The 19,298-nt window shown below is 36.6% G+C and overlaps 1 protein-coding gene across 2 annotated transcripts in view; it reads right to left on the minus strand.

Moving 5' to 3' along the window:
* ADCY8 (adenylate cyclase 8) overlaps positions 1-19,298 on the minus strand; it is a 122,118-nt gene that overhangs the window by 37,209 nt on the left and 65,611 nt on the right. Inside the window, exons 6-8 of one of the 2 annotated variants that reach the window (XM_061995075.1) lie at positions 12,505-12,663; positions 7,745-8,015; positions 1,698-1,895 (exon numbers count right to left, since the gene is read on the minus strand). In XM_061995075.1, the coding sequence (XP_061851059.1) occupies positions 1,698-1,895; positions 7,745-8,015; positions 12,505-12,663 (628 nt within the window). The remainder of the gene's footprint in view (positions 1-1,697; positions 1,896-7,744; positions 8,016-12,504; positions 12,664-19,298) is intronic. The other variant, XM_061995076.1, reaches the window with a different exon arrangement.

The raw sequence follows: 19,298 nt of genomic DNA on the forward strand, positions 1-19,298 counted from the left end.
GCATTGAAAATGTCATACTGAGAAGAAACGTATCAAAATTGCTCCAAATGTTGACTTTTAAACAAAATTCTTATCGTCCAGATACAATTCAAAATGTTATTAATATTTAAAATCTGATCTATCTATGTGATGGACTAGACCATGGGATTTTTCCTTCCATCTTGCTTAAACTGCATCTAAATGAAAATCTACCCTTTTTGGACAAATTTCCCTTGTGCAGTCTAAAATGACAAGCAAATTTATATTCTGAATATAGGATCTGATTCTGGATAGTTTCCCTTTACTCCAGGCCATGCTCATGGTAATGTAAGATTAAGTGAACCATTGACAAGCTTTCTTCTTCAGAAACTTGTTTGTGACCAGGCTGTTTCCTGTTTTGAACCAAAGAATTCTAATATACCATCCCCCATCTTCTAGGTTAAATGCTATTTTGTCTAGATTTTTTAACTTATCTTTTGACCTTGTGCCTTGAAAAGATTAAAGATTATTCATGACTTTTGAACCTTTAGATGATAATTCTCGGGACAACAGAAATCTTGGATTTAACTTCCTCTGAGTCCTCATCAGCTTTTTACACGGATGGCACTGAAGGAAATATCTTCGTATCTTCTGTTGCCACAGCAGAGGCTAATTTGGCTTTGAGGATACTACCTATTGTCTCGGTATCATAAACATCCTCATGTGGGAATTGAATATATATTTTTAGTGTGTTTTAAATGAGCCTTTCTTTTTCCTTCTGCAGGATTGCTTGTAAAGTAAGGACTTAAATAAACTTCAAGTAGAATTTTTCATTTCTAGTAGTTTTCATTAAGCTTTCACTGCTGATACCACCTGAGGACTGGTGTCCTGTAAGTCAAATAAAAAAGTGGCTTTTGTAGTGGAGATTAAAGTGATGATGGAGAAGCTGGCCTCCATGCTTGCAATTCCCTGTCATTTGTTTTTCTTTTTGATCTAAGTGCATATCCTATTGCAGACCTGCTGTTCCTGCATTGTAATAGCATACAAGTCAAAGAAATAAGTTGAGATCTGTGCAACCCCACTCCATGACATCAGTTTGCAAGGAATATTCTCCCATTATCCTATCTTTTTTCATTTATAACTTACATGTGGATGTAGGCTGAAATAAAAATTAGTGAGATCATAGTGCTGCTGAGAAGCAGTAAAGACATAAATAATATTTATCTCAGAAGCAGATGTTAAAAAAAAGATGTTAAAAACAAAGAGTTGAGAACTTAGTTTTAACTGGAAATAAACATATCAGCCTAGAGGACATTAGATGGGTCCTACTACTAAATGAAAGAAATGCATCTGTATAAATATGTGTTTTAAACAGAACCATTAATTTATTAATATGCTCTGTCACCATTTGTGCCAAAATAACCTATCATCTGACAGAAAATTGCTTGTAGCAGACAGCACACGAAACCCAGCAAATGGCTGTTGTTTTCAAAACCAGTTTGATCAGTGTAGGCATTTTCTGATAACAAAATACAATCATTGCAGCGTTATTAACACCTCTGTCACGACACTCTCTTTTATGACCTCTAGTTCAGTCCCAAGCTCTGAAAACTGAAACGAAATGAAAAACAAAAATAAATCCAGAAAACAACACAAGCTAGAACCTACAGCTTCTCTACTACAGTGGACATTTATTACAATTTGAGTTGCGAATAATGCAGCTACCAAGACCCAGCTACCTTATGCTCCAGGCTGGAGTCTTTAAACATCAGTGAAAAAGGCTTGATATGCTCTCTTCTCAATTTATCGCCACTCCGTAAGTCGATGGTGTGCTCTATTCGCTTGTTAATTTCCTCAGGCCCAGACTGGACATGCAAAGCTTGTGCAAGATGGTTTGGAAGCAGATTTATTGAATTTCTTGTTAGGGCAGCCAGAGTCTAGGGGAAAGCACATGCAAACAGAATAAACCTGCAGGTCCCCTTGGGTTAAAATGCAATGTTTTAGATCATGTTGCATTGCAAACCATTACAGCATTCCATGCAATTCGTTCAATGAAAACTATAGAAATGTAAAATAATAAGTCTGTTCCACTAAACACATACAGCACATTAAAGGGAGTATTTTAACACCCTCTTTCATACAGATGAGGAAGTTTGCTCCTGCACTGAACACTAGAACTATATTCCCCTTCACAGATTCTGCTAAATAAATATTAGATGATGTATGAGGGGAGCACACACCAAAATCCCAACAGGGTATTAACTCAATGGTGTGTTTTAACAACTAAAACCAGAAGTTAAAGGAAACAGAATTCACAAAACAAGAGTAATTACATTTTTCTTGATCTTGAAGTTACTGGATGTGTGTAGTTAAGGAACAGATCAGTTAGGCAGGAGTGAAGAAGGTGACATTTCTCTTTACTTCAGCATAGGTTTTTAGGTAATTTGTTCTTCTTCACTACTGGTATATTTCAGCCAGTCTGGATTACAGTTAGGCTATGTGATTTACTTTAACTGTAATTCACATTATTATTTTATATTATATCAAATGCACCATTCCATTGGTATTCCACTGACTAATCAAAAGAAAAAAAAAAGAAAATACTTTTGCACAGCTTCTTAAAGGAAAGTTAGCAGGGATAGTATGAAGGGAAAGAGGTAGAGTTTGCTTTCATAAAGACAATAACTCGGTCCAGTTTCATGGTATCATCATCATGACACAAACCACAGTGAAGCAACACTTTCCCATTTGAATGGGAAAATAAACTCTACTACCTGTGATATCTCAAGGGTTAAGAAATGTTAATGAATGGAAAGGATATAAACCTTCATACATCACAGCATAAGACATTTCAGAATTATTATGGATAGGAAATACACTTCTTGACTAAAGTTATCCCATAGGTCCTTGCTGGAAAAATCTTCTGCTGTATGTCCAACTGGGCATTGTTGGGAACAGGACTATGGGATGCACTTATCACTAGATTTCTCTGGAAAGCCATTACTTTTGGATCACGGGATTATGTATGAGAAATAATATAGGGAGATTTCCTTCTTCATATTCAAAGGGTAGTCAGCAATTAAATTCTCAGTCTTGGACATCACATAAAACCGCAGGAAAGATGTCAGATACCCACTGTCAAACCGCAATTGGCAACTTTCTTTACAGGCCTAAAATAAAGTCCAAAGCTTCTGTAGTCACAGGAATTTTCTCATACTTCATCATTTGATGAGTAACTTAAGAGCCCAATAAATAGGCAGGAAAAAGTCTTAGGACTGTTTGAGTGAAAAGCAATCTTCCTGGTTGCTTTAGTAGAGAAAGGACTTCAGTAGAGAGAGTTCAGCAAACTGTTCTACTCAAATTTCCTTGTTTTCCTTTCAGAAAATCACTGTCGTCAACACACAGAGAAAAAAAAATCAAAGAAACTTTTCCCATATGAAAGTTTTTCTACTCACACTAAAGTTTCAGATATGCCTGAATCTATATTTTAACATGGAGGTAAGGTGTAAACTCAAAGGTTAGAGACGAATTTCAGGTAAATAATCAATTGAGTCAACTGGATAAATACTGTATTGACATACCTAATAGTATTTCTTTAGTTTACATATATGATCAGTTTAAATACTAACTGAAAAATTACTATAAGTTTGTGGCTGAAATCTTGCAAGAAGATCTGAAGTCACTGTTAAAGGACAAGATCACATCAGATGCTGTTCTGTGGATTAATTCCTTTGAACTAGTTTGTATTGCGATACCTCCACTGGAAGTGAAGGTGGAGAAGGTCCCTAGTGTTTTAGTTGGGCATTGTGTTTTATTTGCAAGAGGAGAATAATCTAAATGAATTCTAGTAGATGACTGAATTTTGCTTCAATTTATATTTTAAATTTTGATTAATATGAAGAACTGTCTTCTTGCTGAATGTATGAAGTGGTTTACAGTTCATGGTAGGTGAACATGAGACAATATCATCAGTATGGCAATGATGCTAGTAGTATTAGTGCAAAAGTTGTGTTTATTTTCAGAGGATAACAAGGTAATTCACGGTTGAGTTTAGTAGTTGCCCTTCCCTCAAATCCATATGTATACATAAAACAACTGTTTTCCTGTAATTAGTAATAACAATATTGAAAAGTATCATACTAATTATTATATCTATAATATGTACTAACCTTCTTTTGTCTCTATGCCTTTATCCTTGCTTTGCATCTTTTAAACCTGTGTTATGCCAACATCAAGAAATGTTGGTTCTCTCTGTTACCTCACCTACAGTTTTGTGAATGAATAGCTATATAGAAAATGCAAATATGAATTTTAAATACAATGGAGTTTTGAACATTCCTGATGCTGACAGTAACCATTCATCATATAGGAATAAAACCATTTGTTAGGAAAAAGCCCAGCCAAACTTGCATCTAAACAAAAAACCAGAATGAATTAAAACAAAAAAAGAATAAAATTAGAGATATTTTACAGAGATTTAAAAAAAGGTGGCAAGGATTAGATTTTACTTCTTGTAAAGTTTTCATGCAACAAGTCTAAGCATCATGACCCAAACATGAAGGAAAATTTTTAATCAGTGCAATTTAGAAAACTCTAGGAAGGCTTTAAACTATTTTTTCATACTACAAACACCAGATCTTGGAGGGAAATAGGAAAATACAATCATACATTTAAAGAGGCAGGATACAGGTAGGATTTGATTCAAGAGGTAGACACTTAAATGAAGGAAACTTAAATATAGGTTCTTGATGTCTAAGCTTCTATTGCTGACAATAGAAGCTCTGGATACTTTCAGCTGGCCAGTCATACATCAGACAACAGACTGGAGCTTGGGGATATGTCACAAGACCTGCAGGAACCCTGTTCACTGCTGGTTGGTGGTGAGGAGCATTTGGAAGATGCTAGGGTATCTCAAGCTGCAACAGACAACCATGGTTAAGCTGAATCAAGCTTTTCCCCAGCATCTTGTAGCAAAAGTGTTTGACACATAGATGTTTGACTGTTTGACACATCAGAGTCTCTTATCTGGCTTGTAACTGGTAGTTTGGATCACTATAGGTATGTTAGAGGACTCTGGATGCCTCAGGCACTCCCCAGAATAACAAGTAGAGCGAGACTCTTTGGTTTAGGAGGTAAGCTGTGTGGGACATCGATGCCCAGTCAGTAGATACATAAATGCAGGTGTTTTGGTTTGGAATTGAATTCCACCCTGTTGTTTGGACTTGTCTGTCATCTTATCAGTCTTCAAGTCTAAATTTTGTGATGAGTCATTGCACACACTGCTAAAATATGCTTATACAAGATGCCTATATTTTAATATGCTATTTTTTCCTAATTCATGTAATTACAGGGCTATCAGGTGCCTCCAGCACCACACACAATGACCATACTATGCTTTCAGGTTCTTCTTTCGTAAGGCTCAAAGAAATCCACCTTCATCAGCTATTAAGTTATTTTAGAGGATAAGGCCTTCACTCTCTTAACATAAAATAACTTCTGTTCAACCTTCTTTCCTTTAATAAAGAAGCCTAGACACCTTTTTCAATAACAGAAAACTCCATCTGTATTGGACATGGTCTGAATTTCAGAGAGGGCACTTACAACCTTGGCTTGCCTCACCATTACAGCTAAGGCACATGGTGCTCAATGTGCTGTAACTCATGTAGCTATTGTTAATATCTGTGACTGTGTACATAGTGAGTGTTATTCTGTTCCTTATTCATATCAACACATCTTTCATTCACTGACTTAAGCTGCCCACAGAAAATGAATTTGAGGTAAAAAATGTGAACTCACAAGAGTCTTTGCCATGTCATAGTCTTCCTAATATAAGGACAGTTAAAAGTAGGGCACGTGATCAGAATTGCTCAAATTTTATTGTAACATATTGTGTGAAAAAGTCACCTAAATGCTATTGACAAAGATTCAAACATAAAGTGTGATTTATTGTGGGTTACTACTACTTGGATTCTCAATGTCTGCTGTTGCCAGTGACCTTTAGGCTGTATAATTGTTATTAAATGCTTATTATGTCCAAGTCTGACACACTTCTGGTAAAAGCTGTTATGTCCTACTATAATTTAAATCTTTCCTCTGAATATTGCTCTGAAATACAATGCCTATTGGCTCAACTTTAAAAGTGTAAATTACATAATAATCGAATCATACATGGAATAACAGATTTTAAAAATTGTGTCTCCACCAAAAAGCTTATTCTATAGCTATGTCATATAAAATTATGATTACTTCCAAGATTAAAAAGTTCTTAAAAAACACTGAGAAACTATTCTATTCTTTGTTTCCATAAGAAAAAAATCTTCTTTCAAACGGCTGTGTCGTTTCACCTATTTCAATGACTTTAATGTGCTTTTTGTTAGTTTATAGAGTGGGATTTGTTCAGTAAGAGAATAAAAACAGTAGTCCTTTATTTTATTCCTTGTCTTAGTATCAAAGACAGGTTTAGCTGAGAAAATGATCAATGAAAAGGTAGCCTTCTCCACAAAGACTCTTTTTTTTACTACAGAAATTGAAAATGTCTTAAAGGGAAAGAAGAAGAAACTGAGAGATCAGAAGATATTCACAGCAGTGGGAACCCATACCACTATTCCCAATGAAATGAGAATATAGAGACAAGTCAACAAAATACAGAGAATACTAAAAGGCAGTGTACATGCAGATATGCAGATGTACAGAACATATATAAAACAGCTGTTTTATGTAACAGTAAACTATGCCATGCTCCAGTTCAGTCTGAGGAGACAAAGACACCTCCATGGAGTGATTGATTGTAAAAAATTTATCATTTCTAAGCAGATTTGTAAGAAGCAAAAGACAAGTTGACAGAGCAAGACCTTGACACAACAACGTCTGAAGTTCTACAGACAGTGGAGACAAGTAAAACTAAGGATGTGAAGCAGAAGAAAGGATATATCATGTCATTACAGATCCCTCAGAAAAATAGAAGAAAACACAATCTGATCTTGTTTTATGAAGACTCATCAGTCTCTCAAATGCAGTGAAAAGAGTGGTGTCTGAAGGCATTATAACTTTTCATCTTTAATCCCTTAAAGTAAGCAGATTTCACAAAACATTTTTTATGACTGTACAAGAACTGCTGGTTCCCAGGGTATTAACAATTAGCCATGCAGTGCTTTTGGAAAAGAAGCAGTTGTTAATACGTCATAATAATTATTGAGCTATTTTCTCATATATCTACTGAGCTAGACATGACCTTAGAGTCTAAATGACCCACCAGTGAACCTTAATTATGTCTTAGAATCTAAACTTTTATTTAAAAAAAAAAAGTGAAGACCAGATAAATTATTTTCATCAGGTGCTTTTTTAAGCTAGATCTTCTTTTTTTCCCTTATATATCAATAACTTATACAATGCACTTTTTGCTTTGGAAGAATGTCCATTCACTCATCCCTTTGATGGTAGTGCAGTAAAGTTATATAATGACACACATACTCTGACTAGAATATCTCAGCTAGTGTAGTAACATCAGCTTTGCCTTTAATTTGCTTCTTTATTGACCGATTCAATTAAAACTAAGCTTTGCAGTATGTAATTTCAGTTGAAAAAAAACCTCAGAAACCTCTGGTCAACTGATATTTCCCCAGTTTGCATATATCATTTATTTCTGCCCTTAAACACTTTGTTTAATCCTCTGCTGTTATGTTAGAATAACATTTGAAGATGAATTTGTCTCCTCTGAGACTTCCATTATTGCAATGCACTCAAGCATGCATTCATACTTGATAACATTAAAGGAAGTTTGACTTACGTTCTGTTTTCCCACTATATTATCAAATGGAAGTTCAGGGCTCCAGGATCCTTCGGTAAACGTTGCTCCACTGTTTCTCCTGTCAGAGGAGCTGACAGCCTCTTTCACAATATCTTCAGGCAAAGTCAATAGACTCTCCTCAGGTTGTTTAATTAAGTAAGTCTCAATGTTATGTTTCCTTAAGAATTCATTACGCTCTTTGCCATGCCCTTCTTCAACTTTATAGTCCCCATTCAGGCAGTCCAGAGTGGCTTTAGAGATGTGAATTCTCCTGCAGAAGTGAAATAAGTAGCAGCAAACACTGATAGTGCTCTGGTATACATAGGTAAGAAGGAGTTAATATAATGATAAATAGAAGGTTTTCTTTCATATGCAATGATTTCTATAAAGAAAATTATTGTATTCAACAAACATGAGCTTCACTTGGGGACAAAATATGTTCACATCAATAGGATCTCATGAACGTGCAATGTGTTGTCATAAGAATATTCACCTGATACCTTTGCTCACAATAATGGTTTAATGGGCGAGCTACTTGAGTAAAACACTATTCCAAGTGAATGAAAACTACCTCAAGTAAATATGTTGAGAGGAAAATATGTGGCATGAACTAGAGCAGTTTATGTGAAGCTCTTCAGATACCTGAGGTAGCTTACAGAGTTGAAATTAGTGGTCTGATTGTATTTGAAGTGAATTAGGGAAATATGGAAACTATACAGAGACAAGTGAGGTGATAATCTCTGGTAAGAGAAATTATGAGTTCATTTAGAGATGACATACAAAAAGCTCAAAGTTTGCAAACATGTGATAGGTTTTGGATGTCTTCCAACCAAACTTGGAGGAGTTTGATATTTGCACATAATTATGACTGCTTGAAAAGGACAGAAAGAAGTCCAAGTAAAAAAAATGCAACCAAATAAAAATAATTTTGAGTCTTTCTGATTTCTATTGTTAAGAAATCTTCAAGTCCCTATATATAGGGTAAATTGTAGACACCTCTAAAACGCATCCACACAGTTAGTCATACTATACTTTCTCATGCAGCATCATATTTGTAAATAAATGAGATGTTCATTAGACATTTATCTAACTCAAGAACATAAATGTAGTGGCTGCATTAAAATTGTCTAATTTTTTCAAACTTTAGTTGCATAGCAGTTTCTGAAAGTCAGATTTCTCAACAGATAAAATTTAGAGTCAGATAAAATTCCTGATCATTTCTTGACACATGCTGAGGTGTTTTCCTCAGGCACCACAAATTGGCTCATCTCCATTGAATGAAATAGTCATGACATACCCCTTGGGAACTTCCTTCTGGAACATAAAGGATACCACTACAGAATTAAATTGCATAAAAGACTAATGAAGCTAAAAGCTATAAGTACATGATGTGCATATATTTCCAGTAAATAAAGTGCTGGTTTCACACTGTCTTTAAGTAGAGTGAAATGCCCAGGAGTATCCAAATTTGGTAAAAATTGGATCTTTATAGAATATGAAAGATCAGTTATCTATTGAAAAGATTAAGAATTTGAATCTATCTTAGCCAATTTTTTAACATGTCTTAGTTTTCATAGGAGGTCAACAGAGGCTTTGTAGAACTTTCACTGTCTGAAGTCATGCCTTTATAATGTTCACAGGGATTATCACTCTTTTGTAGTCAAATGTCAGTAAAACTGACAATGATAAACATTTGAAATGTTTCTCAAATATAAGTGACTTCTATCCTGTATTTGAAAACCAGAACTTATGACGTCTCAGAAAGACCGTGCATTTCCCAGCTCTTAGAAACCCAAATAGGTTTAATTGATTTAAGTAAAATGCTCATTAAAACAAAAAAAAAGAAGGACAAAAAGGAAAGTAGTTGTCAGGATGACTATCTTTGTGCTGACTTTCAACTAATATAATTTGAGAAAACTGCATTACATAGCCGTGAAATACTGATTTCAACTAGAGCATGGAGCTGGCTATTGAAGTATAATTCTTACTAAAAAAACTTGCAAACTGTACAGTGGAGAGATGCCTTTCTAATTTTATACAAATGCAGTAAACCAGGAACCTGTGTATTTAAGAAAGTATAACCTATACTACTGTTGAAAATAGATCAGGCCCAAGGCTTTAGATGATACACGTCATTGATACACCCTGGAAAATGAATTACTAGCTAGCTTTCATGCCATTTCAATACCGTAGATTAACACCTATATACACCAAGTGAAGACTATTAGAAGTTGGGGTCCTGGTATAAGAGTTTCTCTGAAATAATACTGTAAGATCTGACATGATTTCTTTGTCACTTATTGTGGACACATTTATTTCCTCTCAGAACACCTGAAATGGTTGCTTTTTTGCAGTATTTCTGAGTATCTCTGTCCACAGGATCACACAGAATTATTGAAAGGTAGCGGCTGGATGGGACCTATAGAGATCATCCAATCCAACCCCCTGCTAAAGCAGGTTCACCTCAATCAGGTTGCACAGGAACACATCCAGGTGGGTTTTGAAAACCTCCAGAGAAGAAGGCTTCCAAAACAGTTGGGCTGCCTGCACCTGGGAGAAATCTGTCCCTGCATCACCCATGCTTATGAAGTGTCAGGTTGATATGCAACTAGTGGTTGATGGGGATAATTCAAAGGCTGGACTCAATCTTAAAGGTCTTCTCCAGCTGAAACAATTCTATGATTCTATGGTGAGGGGAAGAGCCGAGTCCCTTATCGTCTATCCCAGACTATGAAGCGATCCTCCCCCATCTTCAGCAGGCAATCTGCATCCCTCCACTGCACAATCAGAAAAGGACTGTGGTTAATCTTTACCATTGTTTCACACTATGGGAGCAAGACAATTCATAAAACTAGGGAAATTTTTATGATGAAACAGAGGAAAGTAGGGCAACTCTGGAAACAGGAATGACAAATATGTAAAGGGCAGGTGTCAGGAGGATGGAGCCAGGTTCTTCTCAGTGATGTCCAATGACAGGACAAGGAACAAGCTGGAACATAAGAGGTTCCAAAGAAATACAAGGAAGAATTTCTTCACTATGAGGGTGACAGAGCACTGGAATGGGCTGCCCAGAGGTGTTGTCAAGTCTCCTTCTCTGAGGATATTCAAAACCACCTTGATGAGTTCCTGTGTGGCCTACTCTAGGTGGTCCTGCTCTGGCAGGAGCAGTGGACTAGATGATCTTTCAAGGTCACTTCCATCCCTTGCCATTCTGTGATTCTGTGATCTTGGTATTGTGGCAAGGATGGGGATTTGAAAGCTGGCAGCAGGGAAAAGTAAGGAGAGACTGTAGTGAACCTAACTGCTCTATTAAATCTGCTCTTCACAGTATGAAAAGCTTGATGTAAATCACTGTTTTGAGGGACTTTTAGTGAATTGCTGTCACATACAGGCTTTGTTCTGTTGGCAAAGTGATATACAGGAGTAGAAATCACTCTGCTCCAACAGACTGCAACCTAACTAGGCATTTTATCAGCAAGGTGGTGAGTTCTCTGAGTTATTCATTAATAGCTGTACTACTTGCACACATTAACAGCAATAAACTAGACTTTTTATAGGTGCGGATGGTGAAACTTAGATGATTGATTTGCTTATGTTAACAAAGTAGCATGTGACCTTTCTTAGTCATCTGAGGATACGTGGGACAAGCAGCAGGAAAAGAAATTTTTTCCTGCAGTTTTATACACTCACGGCATATGCAGAGTACAGAAGTTGTTTTCAGAGCATGGAATGTTTCATTTTCTGATGATTCTAAGAATGTATATTGGTGTAAAGGTCTACCATGGGATTGGTGTAATAGGCCTACGTTTGCAAATACAATATAAACCAAATATAACTTCCTGGAAACATGACAGCTCTGACTGATCACGAGTACAGCACATGACTCAGATTTGATGATTTAAAACCTTTCTAACTCAAGATGACAGCATCACTTGGACTTTTTCCACTTAAAGATATCCACTTCTATATTCCATGGCCAAAAATGGAACGGTTTTAGGGAAGTTTTTGTTACATCTTTCATCAATGGAAGGCAGAACAAAAGTGATCATAAGATTCCTACAACCACTACTGTTGCTCCAGATTTAGGATTTGCAGCTTCCTAATTACCATGGGCTATAAGCCATGTCAGGCAGACATAACATTTAATCTTCCATGTGAATTAGCCACCTCAGACAAAGAAAAACTAGGCAACTAAAAAAAACCCCATTTATTTTCACATATAAACAGGCTAATATAAATGTCTCAAATATCTATTAAAGTATCAAATTATTTAAAAGACTTCTAGGGATTCTGCTGTCCATAATGCCTTGTTATTAGCATAATGATGTACGAACACATAATTCTCCCCATATTTTGTGCATTATGAAATAAAATAAATTACCTAGTGCCTCACAAGATTTGAATGCAAAGGACAAGAGAATGAAGCCTGGAAAAACTCGGGAATGGTCAACACCTGACAGGCAAATTTAGGCTACCTCTGAATATTACATGGTTTGAATACAACCACTGACCTTTTTTAAGAAATCTTAGCTGGTAAAGAAAAAGAACATTTTTTGACTTTTCCAATGCCTCTGCAAGCTGATCATTTCTACTTTATTGACTATAGCCTCATAAATCCTTGCTAACCACAACATAGAAAAAAAATCGACCCAGGTCACAGATGATGAAATAACCTAAACCAGTTCATCTGCCGGCAAGGTTTACAGTAGACAGTGTTGGCAACGTTTTCCGACTGTGGGAGATACACGTCATCACCTTACCCAGGAATTCCACCTGACTCAAGCTTGTTTGCGATATCCACGTCCCATGACCAGACATCAAACTGCCACTTTCGTAGGCCCAGCACTCCGCACAGAACCGATCCCGAATGTATCCCTATTCTCATGTCAATGTCATGCTTTGTTCTTGACCTAACGTATCTGTACAACAAAACAAAGGAAGGAAAAAGACCAGGGTAATGAAAGTATATGTCACAGTTTTCCTTATCTTTTAGAAAAAGGACATTATGTAAAACACAATGTCATTTGTTCTAAAGAACCACTTAGTCTGTAAAATAAAGAGGTAACTTTCTAGGTAGCCATGTATAGGTGATGACAAAATTACTCTTAAAGTTCTATTACCTTTAAGTGCTTAATTGCATGCATGGTTCAGTGGCACACCTTACTACTCCCATCAGACAGAAAAGGTATCTGAGTGAAGAGTCTTGACTTATCGGGTTCTTCATCTCAGAATTATAAAAGAGCATTCAACAACATTACAAAAACTATTATCATCACACCTGCATATACATTTATATTCTACTGTAATTTTTAATTACTTTCAATCTCTAACAAAATGTTACTTTTTTAACTGACATTTTCCAGAGTTACTTTTTTCTCCAAAAGGTAATTATTTTGAGTAGTTTTGTCCAGAATACCATTTGCTCTGTTACAATAATTCTGTGATTCTAACGAGTTTAGAGTCATAATAAAGGAGTTTATTTCATTTTGTGTGATGGAAAAGATCATTTCACCTCTTCGAAACTAAACATATGCAGGCGTATTTGTTTGCAGTCTCAAAAAAGGGACTTTTTCCCAGCAATCTTTTGAATTAATATATCTCTTTGTTATAAGAGTAATTTTACTGTGTTAAAATAGTATCTTCCTCTTTTGATACAAGGCAACATATATCACTCATAGCCACAGGCACCTTAGTAGTATCTTAGACCTAGGATTGTTGCTTCCAAATCAGTAGTGAGATACTCTAGCACATCACCACGGTAACCTTCCAATGAAAACTTTAGAACTTTGTCCATTAGGATATCAAAAAGAACTTTTCTGGTTTTGCCTGTGTGACAACAATTATTTGCACCACAAATATTATTAGAGCTAGTATTTATTAATATTTGAATAGCCTGTTCAGAATTTGAAAAGAGTGGTGCTACTGCACTCTTGTCTACAAACAAGGTTGCTGTTTCTCTGTGAAGAGGCCCAGTTCTATGGTCACTCAAGTAAACAGCAACATAGCAAGATCACACAACAGAGCAAGCAAAGAATGAACAGCTCTATTTTACATCTCTGAAGATATATACCAGTGCCTCAGCCATGACCTTGACAGACGCTCTCTAAGGGAGAAAAGTGTAAACTGCTTACTGCATTCAATATTTGGCTTTTTGTTTTTGCAAAGACCATCAATTCAGTTTGTGGATCAAAAGGAAAAAAAAAAAAGTGTTAAAATGGAGAGAAACTAGTTATATAAAAATGTGAGGAACTGTAAACAAGCAATTGATCTTTATTTCCATTTCCTGCATATTCTGATACGTTGGGGAAAAGCATGCATATGGTAAGACCCAGTGCAGTTGGTTGCCTACAAGACCTGTCTATCCTATGAGGAAGCTGACACATTTCAGATACCTAAAAGGAAGAGATTTTAAAAAGTTAATCATAAAATAATTTAAAAGAAGCTTTCAGAAGGGATTTAACTGTGTTTTGATACTCCAAATTTATAATGTTCATTTACAAATTTCTTTATTGGTTTGCAAGTAAGAGGGCTTGAAAGATAAAAATGAAACAATCAGCTGTCTCTGGAAGACAGGAAACGACAATCACTTCTCTGTATTGAAGTAGAGTCTTAAATTTTGTGAGAAGAGTCAAAGAGAAGTGAAAGCACTACAATTTCTAACATGTTTTGAAGAATTTTTTATAGATATGCTGCAAAAAATCTAAACTAACAATTGTAACTGTCAGAAGAATTATCACACAACTTCCCACATGATTGTTTCACCAGTCTGCCTTTGTCTTTTTGTTCAGACTAAGATAATTATTTCTCATTTTATGTCTCATTTTCTTATCTTGAAATACAAAGCTAATTGGATCCAAAGGAATAATTGAGCAAAAACCTTTTCATTGAAAAAGTGCACACCACAGGACCGTAAGTTTAGTAAAATTATCTAATAGTATATCATAGAATCATAGAATAGTAGGGGTTGGAAGGGACTTTTAGAGATCTAGTCCAAGCCCCTGCAGAAGCAGGTCCACCTAGATCAGGTCACATAATATCTATATATGTATATATACATACTCCATTAGACTAATTTAGATTTTAAGTAGTGTAACATAAATAGTAGTGTTTAACATTAGACAAATACTAGCACTAGGCAATCACAAATGTCATGGAATCTAACAAGTCCAAATGCCAGACAGAGTAACACTGGGCATAAGTCTAAGCTGGGAGAGGATCAAGTAGAGACGAACCATCCAGGCTGCAAGTTGAGAGGTGACTCAACAGGAGTCAGCAGTGCTGTGGCAGCTGAGATGGCAAACTGCATCTCAGGGTGCATTAAACACAGAATAACCAGCTGGTCAAAAAAGGTGACTGTCCCACTGTATTCAATATTAGCACAGCCTCACCTTGAGCACTGTGTGCAGTTATGGTCCCATAGTTTAGGAAGGATGTGAAAATCCTTATATGTGTCCAGAGGAGGACAATAAAGCTGGTGAGAGGGCTGGCAGACATGTCCTATGTGGAGCAGCTAAGGACTCTAGGTTTATCTAATTTGGTGAAAAGGAGGCAGAGGGGTCACCTCATTGCTCTTTACAGCTTCCTGAGGAGGGGAAGGGGAGAGGAAGGTGCTGATCCCTTCTCTCTGCTATCCAGTGACAGGACTCATAGTAATGATTCAAACATTCATCAAGGGAGGTTCACACTGTACATGATGAGGCATTTCTTTACCGAGAAGGTGGTCAAACACTGGAACAGGCTTCCTAGAGAGGGAGTAGATGTCCCAAGCTTGCCAGCATTTAAGAAGCATTTGGATAACGCTTTTAACAACATGCTTTAACTTGTTCAGCCTTGAAGTGGTCAGGCAGTTGGACTAGATGATCATTGTAGGTCTCTTCCAACTGAAATAGTGTATTATATTGTACTGTATTCTACTCCATTCCATTCCATTCCATTCCATTCCATTCCATTCCATTCCATTCCATTCCATTCCATTCCACTCATTATAAGTACTATGTATTAAAGTCTTGTATTTGTACCTTATATAGGAACTAACATTCACAGATATTATTGGAGAGACTAGGTACAAATGATGGTACAACTGAGAAATGCACCTCTCCATTTCTGGACTGTTCACTAAGGATTGCTGGATTTTAACCTTTCCTTTGTCACAAAAACATGGTGAGTGCCTGAAAAGGCTTTGGCTTCCTCAATCAGTCACATAGGACTTCTGCATTTGTTCAGATCTTCACACTCCGTCCTGCAGGATGCTGCAGTATCTAATCAAGGTCCTAACCCCCCTTGTAGTCTTTCCTGGCAACTTCTTCCTCTGTGCTGCTCAGATGATACTTGATTGCAGCTCTTCATATGCAGACATTGTGCAGATTTGGCTACCTGCTTGTATCCTTTGACTGAGGGATGTTCTGCTTTTCTGTCTGCTGCTGTGCTGGTGCACCTCCAGGGCCCTATCCTTACATCCTCCTCTTACTTACCCTTCACAGCAAATTGCTCTTGTGTTAACAGGTAAGAAACTCATTGCATGAGGGGACTGAATTGAGCCACAGGAGTTTGTTACATATTTAAACAGACCCTAACCAGAGCATTAATCAGAACACAATAAATGATCCAGTCTTGCTCTCATTGCTTTATTAATTGCAAGAGAAGATTGAAAGCAGAGCTGTTGAGAACCTGTTTATGGAGATATTAGTTTTCCCTGAACTTTCATTGTAAGGTTTTAAATTGAATAAAGAATATATTGATGTAGTTTAAAAGTGAGCTGATGGATCGGTATGTAAAAAGCCATGGAATCATTCAATCATTCTTTTCTTTTAAATTTGGAGTGATATGGAGTAAAATAGACTTCTGAATTAGGAAGGGAAGGAGATTTCATCTTGTTCAAACCAACTTCCTAACAGCCAGACTAGCACATACTTGTTTAGATACGTCTATAGAAAGAAAGCAATAAAAAACCTTAAAACCATGAACCTCATCTGGAGTCTTGTGTATCATTCTGGGCTTCCCAGCTCAAGAGGGACAAGGAACTGCTGGAGAGTGCAGCACAGGGCCACCAAGATGATCAGGGGACTGGAGCATCTTCCTTAGGAGGAAAGGCTGTGGGAACTGGAGCTATTTAGTCTAGAGGAGATTGAGGAAGAATCTCATTAACATATACAAACATCTAAGGGGTGGATGTCAGGAGGTTGGGACATCCCTTTTTTCTATTGTCTCTGGTGACAGAACAAAGGATAATGGAAAGAAGCCTTGGTACAGGCTGCCCAGGGAGAGCGTGGAGTCTCTTTCTCTGGAGGTCCTCAAAACCTGCCTGGACATGTTCCTATGTGACTTGATCTAGGTAGACCTGCAGGGGAGTTGGACTTGATGATCTCTAAATGTCTCTTCCAATCCCTACCATTCTATTTCACGAATCCTGGATCATCTTCATCACTATGAGTAGCTTTCATTTATTCAGAAAAACACTTACAAATAATAGTATGTACTAGATACTGAAGAAAAAAGTGTTCATTTTACATAAGTTCAAGTGTTCAACATCTATTGGTTCTTTTGTCTCTTAAATTTATTCAACTATCAGTGAGGCTTCTAATTAATAATAAAAGTAATGTGTATTTGCTTCTGCTGCTTTACTGGCGCTCTGTGAATACTTTGACAAAGTGCATGCATTACTGATGATCTATAAAGCAGCTCTGTTCATCTCACAAGCTGTCTGATATCTTATCCAGGATGAGGCAGTCCTGATTGATGCTATTCATGTCGTTAATCTCACTTCAATCAAGTCAGTGATAAAAAATTCATTGATTTTAATTAGATCTTGGCATTTCCTTCTGGACAGCATTCTTTGGTGGGTATTTGATTTTTCTTTAGTTAAACAGAGACTTTCCTATTTGCACGTAGAAGGTGAACCACAAATCAGAAATCTGCTTTCAACCTTTCCTATAGCTCCCAAAAAAAACGAATGTCCTGGAATTCACATTTTGTATGTTTAGATAATGATACACTGGCTACATCTGGCTACATTTCCCAGTTTAACTGTGCAAGGTTCTGTCTATAGTTTGAGGTACTTTAAACAGCCATAGAATCTTTTTTCCTGGTCAACTAGCTCTCCCACAACCCATTCTGTAATCCTAAGCTTCAATGGCATTGAGAACTTTTTGGTGAGATGGAACAGATTTATGGAATTTTCCTAAATGAACTCAAATGTTTGTTTTGGTGTTAACATAAGAGGGTAGGAGGGGAACTGAGGTAAGACCTCTGTTTGATGTGGTTCTGGGAACTGTGTTGTGCTTGAAAAGGAGATCAATCTATTATTTTTTTTTTAAAAGCTAGGTAACAAAATTCACCAATCTACTGAACAGTTTGAAGAATACAGCTCAGGTAATATGACTCATAGGATGTAATATGTTGTGGATGGAGTTAACACAGCATTCAATTTACAATTTAAGATAGGTATTATCCCAAGACACCAGTTTAAAGTATCTCCAGAGTGAGTTTACCTTGGAATTAGCGTTGGACTCAAATGTCAATTGAAACTATTATCTGGAGAAGTTCAGTGTCATCGGATCTATTATTAATATCAGATTCATTATTAATATAACTGACTTGCTCTGGTTTCAACAGATGCTGTAGCAACATAGAGTTAAAACACTGCTATACTCCTGGTTTTTATGTCTAGTTGCTCTGAGAGGCTGGAGACTAATATAGCATAAGGGACTACAAACAATATTATCACAAGCTTTTTCATTTGAAAACTGTTACAAAAAAGCTGTATAATTGTATACACCCTGATGTCATCATACCAATACAGCTTTGGCTGTATTTCATGGAATCATAGAACAATTTTGATTGAAAAAGACCTTTAAGATCACCAGGTCTAACCACCAATCTAACACTGCCAGGCCCACCACTAAACCACATCTCTCAGCACCTCATCTACATGGCTTTTAAATATCTCCAGGGATGGGGACTCTACCATCTCCTTGGGTAGCTTGTTCTGATGTTCAAGTGGCACATTCTAAGAGAAGAGGCCTCAGAGGTATGTGAATCTATTAATCACTACCCAATTCAATTTAAACAGTCACTCAACAGCAAAAACAGGGGGAAATATATGGTCCTGAAGCTCTGTTCATTTGCAGTCAGTGACTGAAATGGACATGGGGATGATGTGATCAAGTCCCAGTGTGACACCTTTTCACTCTGTGGCCTATCTGAAAACTGTTGTCTGAACTTGTGAATGTCCTGCAATGTCCCTTTCCACAACCACACAGAAATGAAGGTAAGTAATAGCTTTTGTTTTTGTGAAGCATCATTCTGTCTTCTGTTAATCAGGGCTCGTTCTATAATAGACTGAGCATGATACATTGTAGAAGAAAAAAAATGAAAGTAAATCAGAACTGGATCAATGATTTGATTATATAACTAATCAATTATTTATTAATCATGGCATATGAAAACAATTCCTGATTATTTCACTTTAACAGGCATTGATCACTTAACTATTTTTTTAATATACTCAACAGATGAAGTTAAAAGCAGTTTTTCATGCTAAAGACAGGAAACCTGC

This window comes from Colius striatus, chromosome 4 (genome assembly GCF_028858725.1).
Source record: "Colius striatus isolate bColStr4 chromosome 4, bColStr4.1.hap1, whole genome shotgun sequence".
Lineage (NCBI taxonomy): Eukaryota > Metazoa > Chordata > Aves > Coliiformes > Coliidae > Colius > Colius striatus.